A 15,305-nucleotide genomic window follows, 5' to 3' on the forward strand; every position below is an offset into this window, starting at 1 on the left:
CTAGCAACCGCCTCTTATCACAGATCTGAACCAATCATAAGTTGGCCCGCCCCGATGCTACCAGATGCGGCCGTCGATTGGTCGACATGACCGTCAAGTCTCCTTGCGGAAGTGCGCTCCGCACCGACAAACATGCCCATACATTTGATTGGCTCCTGCCCTGCGGTAGCCCTGCCCCCACCTTCAGGACGCAGATTTCAAAGCGCGCTCAGCAACCTCGGCTGTATTTATTGATACAAGAAAGATCACCCGAGAGTCAGGGACGTGGCGGCGAGGGGCCCTGGAAATCTCCAGATACCAAAGCTGGAAGGGCGTGGAGTCTTCTCCAGTTCTCCTAGTTTACAGATGTTGTGACCTAGGCTTACAATGGGCCTGGGGTCTGAAAGTGGGGCGTGAGCTGCGGGGGTCAAAGAGCCGGTTCGGTGGAGGTCAGCGCCACAGCGCGCCGTGCCAGGAAGACTTTATTCTGCGCCTCCTGCGGCAAAGAGAGGTGGAGGTGTGACAGCCCTCTTCCCCAGCCCCTCTCCGTGTTCCCCGGGGGCCCTCTCAGGGACCCGCCTGGCTCACCGTCTCCCTCTGACGTTTGAGCTCAGAGATGAGGCGTCCGTAGGAGTTAGCCCGAGCCACAGTGTACGCCATCAGGATGCTGGAGGAGACAGGAACGGAAGCCACTCCTGACACGCTCTTCGAAGTCAGGGATGTGGACCCCTAAGTCCCTCCTCGTCCAGGCTCAAGGAGTTCAGTCTCCCAGCACCTCCGCGTTCAGATCCAGGAGTCCTAAGTCCCGCCCACCTCCTCCTTCGGACCCAGCAGTCCAGGAGCCTAGGCCTCCTCCCTCAGACTCAGTACATCGCCTGCTCCCACCCCCAAGCCTTTCCTCTCTTGGACGCAGGTGGTGGCCCCCAGATCACACGCATTCAAACCCAGACCCAGAAGTCTGGCCCACCTCACCTGGAGATCAGCAGAAGGGGCGCAGCAAAAGCCTGGGTCCCCAGGAAGAAGAGGAAGTTCTGGGTGGTCTCAGGGAGGCTGGAAATAGACTCAGGGATCTGGGCCCAGATGGACGACTGCCCCCGGAATGGACCACACGGCTTAGAAGGCGGGATCCTGAAGTCAAGACAGGCTGGGTTCAAGTAGAGCCAGGAGTCTGAACACTGAATGGGGGGAGAGGGAGGAAGAGAGGCGGGAACCTCTCGCACTTACAGGAAGATGCTGTAAAGCAGGGGAACGCTGGAGATGGCCAGACCCAGGAGAAGAACCAAGGGGAAAAAGAAATTCGCCGTGGAGGCCCGGAAGGTGCGGGCAGCCGGAGAGCAGGTGGAGAAGAGGGTAAGCTGGTGGGGGTAAGGCACGGAGAAAGGGGATCTGAAACACAAGAGTCTGTGCCTCTTTTTTTTTTTTTTGAGACAGTCTCGCTCTGTGGCCCAGGCGAGAGTGCAGTGGCGCTCACTGCAGCCTCCCCTCCTGGGTTCAAGCTATTCTCGTGTCTCAGCCTCCCAAGTAGCTGGGATTACAGGTGTGCACCACCACTCCCGGCTAATTTGTTTCGCTGTTGTTTGTTTTCTGTTTTTGAGACGGAGCCTCGCTCTGTCGCCCAGGCCGGAGTGTAGTGGCGCGATCTAGGCTCACTGTGACCTTCACCTCCCTGGTTCAAGCAATTCCCCTGCCTCAGCCTCCCAAGTAGCTGGGATTACAGGCGCTCGCCACCAAGCCCGGCTAAATTTTTTTTGTATTTTTAGTAGAGACGGGGTTTTGCCATGTTAGCCAGGCTGGTCTCAAACTCCTGACCTCAGGTGATCAACCCGCCTGAGTCTCCCAAAGTACTGGGATTACAGGCGTGAGCCGCCGCGCCCGGCCTACCCGCCTCTCCTTTTTCCCGAACCAGGAGTCTGAGCCCCTTCCTCATCTAGGACCCCAGAGTCTAAGTCCCCGGATCCTCAGACATAGAAGTCAGAATGCCCTAGACTCCTTCTTCTCTCAGATTCAGGAGTCTGTCCTCCAACCCCCTCCTCTCTTAAGACCTAGTAATCCAGGACCCCGTGATCTTCCTTGCCCAGGACCCAGGAGTGCGGGCCCCAATACCTCCTGCCTCAGACCCAAGAGTCCCCCCCTACCCCTTACCTTCTTCAGGTAGAAAAGCAGCAGGAACTTGACCGTGTTAAGCAGGGGCAGCAAAGGGCAGAAAAAACTCCCCACCCAGACCACCGTCTGCGCGTAGATGAGCCCCAGCACCTCGTCGGGCACCTGGAACTCCTGGGTCCCCGCCAGACGACCCAGCGCCCCAGGACAGAGGCCACAGAGGAGCCTGAAGGACGGGGCGGGGGCGGGGCCGGGCCCGAGTCAGGGGCGCGGCTACTTGGAGTTTCCCCGCCTCCACCGCCCTGCCCGCCAATAGGAAGCAAGCGTATCTGAGGAGGGGCGGGACTTTCAAGACTCCACGTGGAGGGGGTGTGTCCAGAGAACTAGACGGAGCCCAGGTGTCGCGGCGGTAGGGGCGGGGCCACAGGGAAGTAACCCACTAAAACAAGGGCGGGGAGTGGGGGAGATCTGCGGACCTAGGGCAAGCAAAGGGAGCCGGCAGAGGCGGGAACAGTAAAAAGGTGCGCGGTGAAAAGAACAGCGCGATGGGGCAGGGCCTGGTCCTGGGGGGGCGGGGCCACAGCGAGGGGCGGGGCTCTCACTTTCTAGGAAACTGGATGAGCAGCGCGACTGCCAAGGCAGTCAGCAGATCAAAGAGCAGAAGTTTGTACATTTCCTGGCCCAGGACAGTCTCCCAGCACTGAAGAAGGAAGAAATAGGTCAGAAAGACCTCAGGACCCGAGCACCTGGAGGCCCACGCGTCCGAGTCTCCACATCGCAAGCCTATGAGACCCTGTCAATACTTTCTCTGGGGGTCCTCGTTTTTCAAACATTCATACCCATGGGAGAGTGTTCCAGCATCCCGAGCTCCCCTCTCCGCCCAAACCGAGTCTGGACCCACCTAGCTCCATCTTTCCTTCAGGGACCCAGGAGTCCCAGGCAGATCCCATGCCGTTCTCACCGGAAGTTCTTTGTAATTGTAGCCACAGGTTTTGCAGTCCTTAGCCTCGGAGTCGCCCCCACAAGTGATCTGTTCCCAGAGAGAGAAGAGCAGGACCACCAGGGAGGCCAGGCGAAGAAACACGGTCCTGGCGGGGGGAAGGCAGAGAATGGGCCCTGATCCGGTACCCACCACGTGGCAGTCCCCTTCTCAGTGGAACGCGCTCACATTCAACCCATCTCACAGATGAAGAAGCAGAGGCCCAGCGACAGAGTCAGGATCTTTCTTTCTTTCTTTCTTTCTTTCTTTCTTTTCTTTTCTTTTCTTTTCTTTTCTTTTCTTTTCTTTTTGAGACAGGGTCTCACTTGTCGTACAGACTGGAGTGCAGTGGCGCGATCTCAGCTCACTGCACCCTCTACCTCCCAGGCTCAAGTGATTCTCCTGCCTCAGCCTCCCGAGTAGCTGGGACTACAGAAGCCACTATCGCCGGGCTAACTTTTGTATTTTTACTAGAGACAGGGTTTCACCGTGTTTGTCAGGCTGGTGTTGAACTCCTGACCTCAGCCTCGGCCTCTCAAAGTGCTGGGATTACAGGTGTGAGCCACCACGCCTGGCCAGCGGAGTCAGGATTTGAATCCCTGGATCCGATATCAGCAGGATTTCCATGTCTTACCTGTCAGCGCCAACATCCCTCTGACCGCCCCGACCCTCCATCATTCCCAGCCATCCCCATGAGGCTGGAACCTGAGCAGGATAAAAACGATCTGGAGACTTCTAGTGTAGCCTTCCAGTGGAGCAATGAGCTTGAACACGGGCGGCAGCACAAAGTTGACCCCAGCGATGAAGATGGACGGAAGGTAATTCACCACAAGCTTCAGCAGTGGCAACTGCTGAACAAGGGACTTCTCCTGGGAGAGGGAGTGGACCATGAGTAGAGGCTTGGGGTCCTGGAGGAGCCAAGCTTAAGGTCCTCCCCCAGACCTCTTCTTTGTTGTTTTTGTTTTGTTTGTTTCTTTGTTTTGAGACAGAGTCTGGCTCTGTCACCCAGGCTGGAGTGCAGTGGTGCAATCTTGGCCCACTGCAACCTCCGCCTCCCGGGTTCAAGTGATTCTTCTGCCTCAGCCTCCTGAGTAGCTGGGATTACAGGCGTGCACCACCACGCCCGTCTAATTTTTGTATTTTTTGTGGAGACGGATTTTCGCCATGTTGGTCAGGCTGGTCTCGAACTCCTGACCTCGTGATCCCCCCGCCTCAGCCTCCCAAAGTGCTGGGATTACAGGCGTGAGCTACCGCGCCCAGTCTCTCTTCTTCCTTTAAAACCCCGAAGTCCAGGGTCCAAACATACCCTCTCCCATACTTCCTCTGTAAGATCTCTGGCATCCCAAACTTCCATTCCCTCCCTCCATCGTTGGAAATGTAGGTTCCAGGACCCCCGGCTTCCTCTTCTAAGACCCTCCGCACCTGCAGCGCCACGGTGTTCTCTGTAGCCCAGTAGATGCCATAGAAGGCTCCCCCAAGGAGTGTGATCACCAGCAGGTTGAGCAGCACCCGCACCAACCAAACCCTGGCTTCCTGGCCCAGAGTCCGCACAGCAGCCTGGCGCCGCACCACTGTCTCCTCCAGCTCCACCTGAAGGCACGAGAGATGCCCGCTTGGACTCCATTTCCCAAGGCGCTGGCCTCTGGGTTCCCCAGGCTCTCCAGAGATCCTCCTCAACGTGAACTGATGCAGCCTTCTCCCCACCAGCTAACAACCTCTGCAGTCCCGGTTCCACCCGCTCCGGGGCGCTCTAAGAAACCAGTGGCCCTTTACAGCCCTGCCCCTCCGCGGCCGGATCCAGCAACCCAAGCCCCCATCCCTGCGCGACCAATCTCAGCACCCCGGGCCCCGCCCCCGAAGCTCCGCCCAACACCCCCAAGACCCGCCCCTGGTCAGCCCCGCCCATCAGAGGCTCCGCCCCCAGGCGGCCCTGCGCTTTATGCCTGGCCTGAAGTTCCAGTTCATCTATATCAAGACGCCCCGCTGGCCGTTCCCATCACTTAACTTTGAACCAAATTGCCTTAAAGCCCCGCCCGCTTCTTGTGCTTACTTTTTTTGGTAGAGAGGGAGCCTCCCTATGTTGCCCAGGCTGGTGTCGAACTCCTAGACTCAAGCGATCCACCTGCCTCGGTCTCCCAAAGTGCTGGGGTTACAAGCATGAGCCACCGATCCCAGCCTTGGTGCATCTTTTTCCTACACCCTTGGATCTCGGGCAGCCTTATCGCGGCCTCCTCTCAACCCTCTCATTCCCCAGGACCTGCCTTTCTTGGAGAAGGAGCTGCCTAGCGTCTCTCCGGAGGCCCCATCACCGGGTTAGGCCCTGTGCGTTATCTCAGCCCAGTCCTGTCTGGTCCCTACCCCGTTGCATAACCCGCCCCCAATCGCACCTGTAATTCGTACAAGATGATGCGCTGGCGCAGCCGCACGTGGACGTCCCCGCAGAGACCGAAGTTCCAGGCTGAGAACACCCGGTGGCTGTAGCTGGTCAGATCCCCGGACTCCGCCAGCAGTGTCTGCTTCAGCCCGGACACCGAGCTGAGAGGAGAGACAGGATGTGAAAGGACAGCCAGGAACGGGGGTTATGGGGGCATCCTTCATATTGGGACCAACGGGGAAGACGAACCCTAAGGCCTTGGGTACTAGCGGAGCTGCCACCAGATGGGGAAAGGGTCAAAGAGGCGGAGACACCTACAATCATTGAAGGCAAAGTCCAAGGGAGATTCAGAGACAGACCTGGGGCACAGGCACCCCACAGAGACAGGCAGAAACCTAGGAGACAGGGACAGAGCCCCGGAGCGAAGGGGGCAGAAACCCAGAGTGAAAGGGACAGAGGCCCTGAGGAAGACAGAGATGTGGAGGAGGGACAGAGGCCCCAGAGGGAGATTCGAAGAAAGGGAGACAAAGACAGTGAGAAAGGAGAAACTAAATCTACAAAAGATGGGGGTCAAAGACCCATAAGAAGTACAGGCACCCAGAGAAGGGGGCTGGGCGGGAAGACCCAAGAAGAAGACAGAGACCCAGAGAAGATGGCAGGTCAAGACTCAAGAGAAGGGGGCACGCCAGGAGCCATGGCTCACGCCTGTAATCCCAGCACTTTGGGAGGCCGAGACCATCCCGGCTAACACGGTGAAACTCCCTCTCTACTAAAAATTTTTTAAAAAATTAGCCGGGCGAGGTGGTGGGCGCCTGTAGGCCCAGCTACTCGGGAGGCTGAGGCAGGAGAATGGCGTAAACCCGGGAGGCGGAGCTTGCAGTGAGCTGAGATCCGGCTACTGCACTCCAGCCTGGGCGACAGAGCGAGACTCCCTCTCAAAAAAAAAAAAAAAAAAAACAAAACTGAGACTTCTTCCTAGCATAACCTGCCAGGGCCTACCTGATCTGACCCTTCCATACTTCTCAGAGCTTAAATCCTGTCTTTTTTTTTTTTTTTTTTTGACAGGGTCTTGCTCTGTTGCCCAGGCTGGAGTGCAGTGGTGCGATCTTGGCTCACTGCAACTTCTGCCTCCCAGGTTCAACTGATTCTCCTGCCTCAGCTTCCCAAGTAGCTGTGACCACAGGCATATGCCACCATGCTCAGCTACTTTTCATATTTTTAATAGAGATGGGGTTTCACCATGTTGGCCCGGCTGGTCTCAAACTCCTGACCTCAAGTGATCCGCCCGCCTCAGCCTTTCAAAAAGCTGAAATTACAGGCATGAGCCACCGCAACTGGTCCTGCCGCTTCTTCTCATACAGGCCTTTCATTTCTCAGAACACCTCAAACCTCTTTCCTACCGCATGGCCTTTGCACTTGCAGCTCCCTCTGCCTGGAATGCTGGTGGCTTGGCCGTTCGCCTGCCTGGCTCCTTCTCTTCTTTCTCTTTATCTGCAGGTCCCTTACTCCAGATAGAAAGGCTTTTACCACTCCATCTAATGAGGGTCCCTACCTATTATTCTGTTTCACAGGGGTTGGCAAACAAGACGCCATGGGCCAAATCTGGGCCAACCACTGTTTTTGTAAATAAAGTTTTATTGGAACACAGTCACACTCACTCATTTATGTATTGTGTGTGGCTGCTTTTGCACTACAGTGGCAGAGTTTGGTTGAGTCCCAGACTGCAAGGCCTTCAAAGACGAAAATATTTACTTCCTGGCCCTTCACAGAAAAAGTTTGCTGATTCTTGCTCTCTATCCTCACATCCCATTCGTTTTCTGTATAGTATTGCTCCCAAACTCAAATAATTGATTTGCTTGTTTATTTTATTACTATTATTATTTTTGAGACGGAGTTTGCTCTTGTTGCCCAGGCTGGAGTGCAATGGCCCGATCGCAGCTCACTGCAACCTCCACCTCCTGAGTTCAAGCAATTTTTCTGCCTCAGTCTCCTGAGTAGCTGGAATTACAGGCATGCACCACCATGCCTGGCTAATTTTGTATTTTTAGTAGAGATAGGGTTTCTCCATATTTGTCAGGCGGTCTCAAACTCTCAACCTCAGGTGATCCACATGCCTCGTCCTCCCAAAGTGCTGACATTACAGGTGTGAGTCACCGGGCCCAGCCTGCTTATTTAACAGTCTGTCCCACAGTGTATCTCCCCTACTAAACGGTAAGCTGTACACGTTTGGGGACTCCCAAATGGTTCTCCATGTCCTAGTACAGTGCCTGGGCTAAGGAGACACTACACTGCAATATATATATATTTTAAAGAGTAAAATTGAGCCAGGCGCGGTGGCTCACGCCTGTAATCCCAGCACTTTTGGAGGCCGAGGTGGGCGGATCACCTGAGGTTGGGAGTTCGAGACCCCCCTGACCAACATGGAGAAACCCCCGTCTCTACTAAAAATACAAAATTATCCGGGTGTGGTGGCACAGGCCTGTAATCCCGGCTGTTTGGGAGGCTGAGGCAGGAGAATTGCTTGAACCCAGGAGGCAGAGGTTGTGGTGAGCTGGAGATCGCACCATTGCACTCCAGCCTGGGCAACAAGAGCGAAACTCCTTCTCAAAAAAAAAAAAGAGTAAAATTGACTGGGCGCGGTGGTTCACGCCTCTAATCCCAGCACTTTGGGAGGCCGAGGTGGGTGGATCACTTGAAGTCAGGAGTTCGAGACCAGCCTGACCAACATGGTGAAACCCCATCTTTACTAAAAATACAAAATTAGCCAGGTATGGTGTTGCATGCCTGCAATCTCAGCTATTTAGGGGGTTGAGGCAGGAAAATGGCTTAACCCGAGAGGCAGAGGTTGCAGTGAGCTGAGATCACACCACTACACTCCAGCCTGGATAACAGAGTGAGACTCCATCTCAAAAAAAAAAAAAAAAAAAAAAAAGTTGACTTTTGGCCAGGCACATTGGCTCATGCCTGTAATTCCAGCACCTTGGGAGGCTGAGATGAGCAGATCTCTTGAGCCCAGGAGTTTGAGCACAGCCTGGGCAACATAGCAAGACCCTGCCTCTATAACATTTAAAAAAAAAATTTAGCAGGGCATGATGGTGCCTCCCTGTGGTCCTAGCTGCTCCAGAGGCTGAGGTGGGAGGATCAGTTGAGTTCCAGAGGCCCAGACTTCAGGTGAGCTATGATTGCACCACTGCACTCTACCCAGGTGACAGAGTGAGACCCTGTCTCAAAAAATAAAACAAGGTGGGCATGGTGGCTCAGACCTGTAATCCCAGCACTTTGGGAGGCCGAGGCAGGTGTATCACCTGAAGTCAGGAGTTTGAGACCAGCCTGACCAACATGGCAAAACCCTGTCTCTACTAAAAATACAAAAAATTAGCTGGGCGTGGTGGTGGGAGCCTGTAAACCCAGCTACTTGGGAGGTCGAAGCAGTAGAATCGCTTGAACCCGGGAGGTGTAGGTTGCAGTGAGCCAAGATCGTGCACTCCAGCCTGGGCGACAGAGTAAGACTCTGTCTCAAAAACAAACAAAAACAAATGAAAAAAAAAAAAATCCCAAAACCTTTATTTTATTTTATTTTATTTTATTTATTTTTTTTTTTTTCGAGACAGAGTTTTGCTCTGTCGCCCAGGCTGGAGTGCAGTGGCCTGATCTCAGCTCACTGCAAGCTCTGCCTCCTGGGTTCAAACCATTCTCCTGGCTCAGCCTCCGGAGTAGCCGGGACTACAGGCGCCCGCCACCACACCCGGCTAATTTTTTTTTTTTGAGACGGAGTCTCGCTCTGTCGCCCAGGCTGGAGTGCAGTGGCGCGATCTCGGCTCACTGCAAGCTCCGCCTCCCGGGTTCACGCCATTCTCCTGCCTCAGCCTCCCGAGTAGCTGGGACTACAGGTGCCCACAACCGCGCCCGGCTAATTTTTTTTGTATTTTTAGTAGAGACGGGGTTTCACCGTGGTCTCGATCTCCTGACCTTGTGATCCGCCCGCCTCGGCCTCCCAAAGTGCTGGGATTACAGGCGTGAGCCACCGCGCCCGGCCCCGGCTAATTTTTTGTATTTTTATTAGAGACAGGGTTTCACCATGTTAGCCAGGATGGTCTCGATCTCCTGACCTCGTGATCCGCCGGCCTCGGTCTCCCAAAGTGCTGGGATTACAGGCGTGAGACACCGCACCCGGCACAAAACCTTGATTTGAACTCACACAGAAGAAAGGGTTACACTGCAAGACTGAGGATTCTTGGGGAGGGAGTTTCTGCCACCACCACTTGCTTTCCTACCCCAACCCGTCCCGTCACGGGGTCAGGGGTGCAGGTGCCACTGACCGATGCAGGATGAGCAAGAGGCAGATGAGGCCGACGGCAAAGGCCCAGCACAGGTAGGTGACCGCCAGGCGTGGGCGGGGCGGGTAGAAGCCATAGAAGAGAGGGGACCATTCCAGGTAACCCTGTGGGGGGGAAGGCGGCGCGGGGGCCACTGTGGGAGGAGGCGGGGCTCCTGGAGCTGCACAGTCAGGGTCTGGGGTCAGGGTTTGAGGTTCGTGTCATTGAAGGCACTGGGCTCACAGGTGGGCGGGGGAAACTCCCAGGGCCCCAGGCACCTACTTCTCCTGAGAGCAAGTTGAAGAGCTGGGTGGCAAAGGTGACCAGGCCCTGGGGGTGGGGGTTATAGGAGCCGCAGGGCGAGGAGGTGTTGGAGCCGGGAGGGCCTGGGGGAGCGCCTCCCAGCCAGGTGGGCAGCAGCGTCATGCAGGCCATAAGCACAGAGGCCAGCACGTTGAGGAGGAGCAGGAAGCGCAGCAGGGAGAAGTAGGACTCGGTGCCGGCGCCAAACTGGCCTGCAGGGGGCAGCAGAGAGAGAGAGGCTCAGGTTCCTTCCCGGGAGCAGGACCAGCTCCTCCCATCCCGGCACTGGGGGCCCAGCCGTGCCTTGCTTTTTTTCTATTTTTATTATTATTATTGTTATTGTTATTATTATTTTTGAGACGGAGTCTCTCTCTGCCGCCCAGGCCGGAGTGCAGTGGCGTGATCTCGGCTCACTGCAACCTTCGCCTCCCGGGTTCAAGCAATTCACCGATCTCAGCTCCCGAGTAGCTGGGATTACAGGCATGCGCCACCATGCTCAGTTAGTTTTCGCATTTTTAGTAGAGACGGGGTTTCACCATATTGGTCAGGCTGGCCTCGAACTCCTGATCTCCGGTGATCCACCCACCTCGGCCTCCCAAACTGTTGGGATTACAGGCGTGAGCCGCCGCGCCCGCCCGGCCCAGCCGTGCCTTTCTCAGACCCAAGAGTCCAGGCCCCGAGCCCCTCCTCCTTCAGACCCAGATCCCAGTCCCTTCTCCCTCAGATCCAGATCCCAGCCCCTCCTCCCTCAGATCCAGACCCCAGCCCCTCCTCCCTCAGACCCCAAAATCCAGGCCCAAGCCCCTCCCCCCTCAGACCCAGAAGTCTGTCCCCAGCCCCTCCTCCCTCAGACCCAGGAGTCCAGGCCCTGCCCCCAGCACATCACCCGAACCCCACCGCACCCCCGATCCTCTTCAGTGTCCATGACCAGGGCTGCAGGCTTTGCAAGCCTTCCTTTGTTTTCTCCTTGGACCTCCGAAGTAGCCGCGCCCATTGGTCCGTCCTAGTTCCAGAGCCATAGATCACCTGGTCCCTGGCATTTCTTTGCCTGGGAGGGAAAGAGGCAGAAAATGAGGGGTTTTGCAGCCCCAGACTGGGAACCATCCGAATGTAGAAACAACCCAAAAGTAGAACGGAGAAGTAAATTGTGGCCTATACATAAGATAGAATACTCTGTGGCAATAAAAAAGAAACCAGTTGGCCGGGCGCGGTGGCTCACGCCTGTAATCCCAGCACTTTGGGAGGCCAAGGTGGGTGGATCATCTGAGGTCAGGGGTTCGAGACCAGCCTGACCAACATGGTGAAATCCTGCCTCTACTAAAAATACAAAAAAAAAAAAAAAAAAAAAAAAAAAATTTAACTGGGCCTGGTGGTGGGCGCCTGTAATCCCAGCTACTGGGGAGGCTGAGGCAGGAGAATCGCTTGAACCTGGGAGACAGAGGTTGCAGTGAGCTGAGATGGCACCATTGCACTCCAGCCTGGGTGACAGAATGAGATTCCTTCTCAGAAAAAAGAAAGAAAGAAGGAAACCTAATGTCAGGCAGAAGAAAACAGCAGAGAAGACTGAAGCCTGCATGATTCTATTTGTACAAAGTTGCAGAGCACAGAGCTGGCAAAGCTACACAGAAAAGCGGGAGGCTGGAGTGGGAGAATCGCTTGAGCCCAGGTGTCGGAGGCTGCAGTGAGCTGAGATCACACCACTGCACTCCAGCCTGGGCATCACAGCGAGACTCTGTCTCAAAAGAAAAAAAAAAAGGGCGGCTGGGCGCGGTGGCTCAAGCCTGTAATCCCAGCACTTTGGGAGGCCGAGGCGGGCGGATCACGAGGTCAGGAGATCGAGACCATCCTGGCTAACCCAGTGAAACCCCGTCTCTACTAAAAAAAAATACAAAAAAAAAAAAACTAGCCGGGCGAGGTGGCGGGCGCCTGTAGTCCCAGCTGCTCGGGAGGCTGAGGCAGGAGAATGGCGTGAACCCGGGAGGCGGAGCTTGCAGTGAGCTGAGATCCGGCCACTGCACTCCAGCCTGGGCAACAGAGCGAGACTCCATCTCAAAAAAAAAAAAAAAAAAGGTTGGGGGAGAAGGTTACCATCTCCTCGTGAGGAGAAAGGGGGTGTCAGGGGAGGGACGCACAGGGTGCTGTCATGCTGTGTCGCTTGCCCTAGCTGGAGTTTATCTGGGCTCTCACTTTATAAATACAGTCGTCCCTCAGTATCCATGGGAGTTGGTTCAAGGACTCCCCAAGGATACCGAAATCTGTAATATCCAAATTCTGTATATAAAATGGCATAGTATTTGCATACAGGCTACACATACTCTTCTGTGGTTTTTTAAATTTTATTTTATTTTTTATCTGATTTTTCAGAGACAGCGTCTCGTTTTGTTGTCCAGGCTGGAGTGCAGTGGTGCAGTCGTAGCTCAATGCAGCCTCAAATTTCTGGGCTCCAGCAATTCTCCTGCCTCAGTCTCCCAAAGTGCTGGGGCTACAGGTGTGGGCCACTACACCCAGAGCTCCAATGCACTTTCAATCACCTCTAGATTACTTACAATACCTCATACAAGATAATGTTATATAGATAGCTGTTCTTTTAATTTGTATTTTTTTGTCATATTGTTACTTTATTACTTTTTTTTTCTTTTCTTCTTCTTTTTTTTTTTTTTTGAGACGAGTCTTGCTCCGTCACCCAGGCTGGAGTGCAGTGGCGCGATCTCGGCTCACTGCAAGTTCCGCCTCCCAGGTTCACACCATTCTCCTGCCTCAGCCTCCCGAGTAGCCGGGACTACAGGCGCCCGCCACCACGCCCGGCTAACTTTTTTGTATTTTTTAGTAGAGACGGGGTTTCACCGTGTTAGCCAGGATGGTCTCGACTCCTGACCTTGTGATCCGTCCGTCTCGGCCTCCCAAAGTGCTGGGATTACAGGCTTGAGCCACCGCGCCCGGCCTGATTATTACTTTTAAAAGATACAGATGGGGTCTCGATATGTTGCTCAGGCTGGAGTATAGTGGCTATATTCACAGGCACGATCCCGCCACTGATCAGTAGGGGAGTGGCGATATATTGTTGTTTTTTATTGTTTTTTCCATATATATACTATATATATATTTATATTTGAGATGGAGTCCCGCTCTATCACCCAGGCTGGAGTGCAATGGCACGATATTGGCTCACTGCAACCTGTATCTCTGTGGTTCAAGCAATTCTCCTGCCTCAGCCTACCGAGTAGCTGGGATTACAGGCACATGCCACCACACCCAGCTAATTTTTGTATTTTTAGTAGAGTTGGGGTTTCGCCATGTTGGCCAGGCTGGTCTCGAACTCCTGACCTCAGGTGATCCACTCGCCTCGGCCTCCTAAAGTGCTGGGATTACAGGTGTGAGCCACCGCGCCGGGCCCACAATCATTTTTGAAGGAGGGCACCTGCATTTTCATTGTTCACCAGGCCCTGCGAATTATACCGTGAGAATGGGAAAAGAAAGAAGTTAAAGAGAGGGAGGCTTTGAAGAGGAGGCAAAGATGAAGGAAGACGTAAAGCAGAGAAATATTAACAGATTTTGGACACACACAGAGAAAAACTGAGAGGCAGAGACAGGATTGGAGGAGACCAGGGAGATGGCGAATCCCAGAGACAGGGAAGAGATCCCGGAGCCACGGAAAGGCAGCACTCACCTGGAGTCCGAAGGAGAGACAAAGACGGGAAAAAAGAAACCAAGAGAGGCAGCTCTGAGCGAGGCAGAGAGGCCCCAGCAGCCAGGAGCGGCAGAGGACAGAGGGAGGAGACCGCGTCCAAGGTATGGGAGAAGCGCCTGGTCCAGGCTGTGCGGGTCCCAGCCGGAGGTGGGGCCTCACCTGTGTGCCCGTCTGGCCTGCATGGGCCAGGGCAGTTCCCGGGAAGGGTGAGGGTCCTGCAGCTCCGCCTGGGTGACTTCAGTGAAGGCCTTTCTGCTCCTTCCTCCAGCCTCCTCCTCCTCCTCCGGCACCCCCCAAGGCAGCACCCCAGGGCCTCGGTACCGAAGGGTGGCAGCACTGGGCAGCTCGTTCAGCACAGAGGATAGCGATGGGCCTGGGGAGGGGCAGGGGGCTGGGAAGACCCGGGAGTCTGGGCCCAAATTCCTCCTCCCTCAGACCAGGAAACCAGGCCTCAGTCCCTCCTCCCTCAGACCCAGGAGTCCAGGCCCCCAGCCCCTCCTCCCTCAGACCCAGGAGTCCAGACCCCCAGCCCCTCCTCCCTCAGACCCAGGAGTCCAGACCCCCAGCCCCTCCTCCCTCAGACCCGGGAGTCCAGACCCCCAGCCCCTCCTCCCTCAGACCCGGGAGTCCAGGCCCCCAGACCCTCCTCCCTCAGACCCGGGAGTCCAGGCCCCCAGACCCTCCTCCCTCAGACCCGGGAGTCCAGGCCCCCAGACCCTCCTCCCTCAGACCCAGGAGTCCAGGTCCCGGCCCCTCCTCCCTCAGACCCAGGAGTCCAGGTCCCGGCCCCTCCTCCCTCAGACCCAGGAGTCCAGGCCCCCAGCCCCTCCTCCCTCAGACCCAGGAGTCCAGACCCCCAGACCCTCCTCCCTCAGACCCAGGAGTCCAGGCCCCGGCCCCTCCTCCCTCAGACCCGGGAGTCCAGGTACCCAGCCCCTCCTCCCTCAGAGCCAGGAGTCCAGGTACCCAGCTCCTCCTCCCTTGGACCAGGAAACCAGGTCCCCAGCCCCTCCTCCCTCAGGCCCAGGAGTCGGGGTGCCAGTCTCTACTTTCCCTGGACCCAGGGGCCCACAGTCCTCAACTCCATCCCCAGGCGCGGACCCCTCCTACTCCAGGGCAGAGGAGTCCAGTCCTCAACTTTCTTTTCCTTCTAGCTCAGAAGTGTGGGAACCCAGCCTCTCCTATTCCCAAGACACCCAAACTCCCAGCCCTTAGCCATCCCCTCCTTCCAGACTAGCCTGGTTCTCTAGGCTTCTCCTCCTCAGACCCCTTCAGTTCCTTTGTCCCCCATAATATCAGGAAGTGGAACCTTCTCTTCAGCCCTCAGACTCAGCAGGCCAGGCCTCCCCTTTCCTCCAGCAGGACTCCCACCTAGCCTGAAGGTCGGATGGATCTGAGCTTCTCCTGGCATCCCTACCTCCTCTGGCCTCCCGGGGGGCCAGCCACCCCCTGGAGGAGCCCCAGGCTTCTGATTCCAAGGTTGGGTTTTCTTCCATGGCCCCAGGCTGGGCTGTTTCTAGTGGCCACCAGGCAAACACTGCCCCAGGTAAGGGAGGGGCCCGGGGC

General features: G+C 55.8%; 1 protein-coding gene across 11 annotated transcripts; it reads right to left on the reverse strand.

The window, feature by feature from the left end:
* Positions 1 to 210: 210 nt before the first annotated feature.
* On the reverse strand, positions 211 to 15,278 carry TMC4 (transmembrane channel like 4). Of its 11 annotated transcripts, none has more exons than XM_045380959.3 (15): positions 15,157 to 15,278; positions 13,899 to 14,112; positions 10,954 to 11,099; positions 10,031 to 10,263; positions 9,752 to 9,873; positions 5,446 to 5,593; positions 4,481 to 4,648; positions 3,764 to 3,927; positions 3,041 to 3,167; positions 2,682 to 2,779; positions 2,122 to 2,305; positions 1,204 to 1,334; positions 952 to 1,107; positions 568 to 646; positions 211 to 475 (listed from the first exon to the last, which is right to left on the reverse strand). In XM_045380959.3, the coding sequence occupies exons 1-15, from the start codon at positions 15,233 to 15,235 to the stop codon at positions 407 to 409; spliced, it is 2,118 nt and encodes a 705-aa protein (XP_045236894.2). In that variant the 5' UTR covers positions 15,236 to 15,278; the 3' UTR covers positions 211 to 406. The 11 variants fall into 11 exon arrangements, 10 of the variants coding, with proteins under 10 accessions (XP_045236894.2, XP_073880746.1, XP_045236893.2 ...); XM_074024645.1 differs by having other exon boundaries at positions 4,365 to 4,648; XM_045380958.3 differs by having other exon boundaries at positions 13,899 to 14,130.
* Between the last annotated feature and the right edge of the window lie 27 nt (positions 15,279 to 15,305).

Source organism: Macaca fascicularis, chromosome 19 (assembly GCF_037993035.2).
Source record: "Macaca fascicularis isolate 582-1 chromosome 19, T2T-MFA8v1.1".
NCBI lineage: Eukaryota > Metazoa > Chordata > Mammalia > Primates > Cercopithecidae > Macaca > Macaca fascicularis.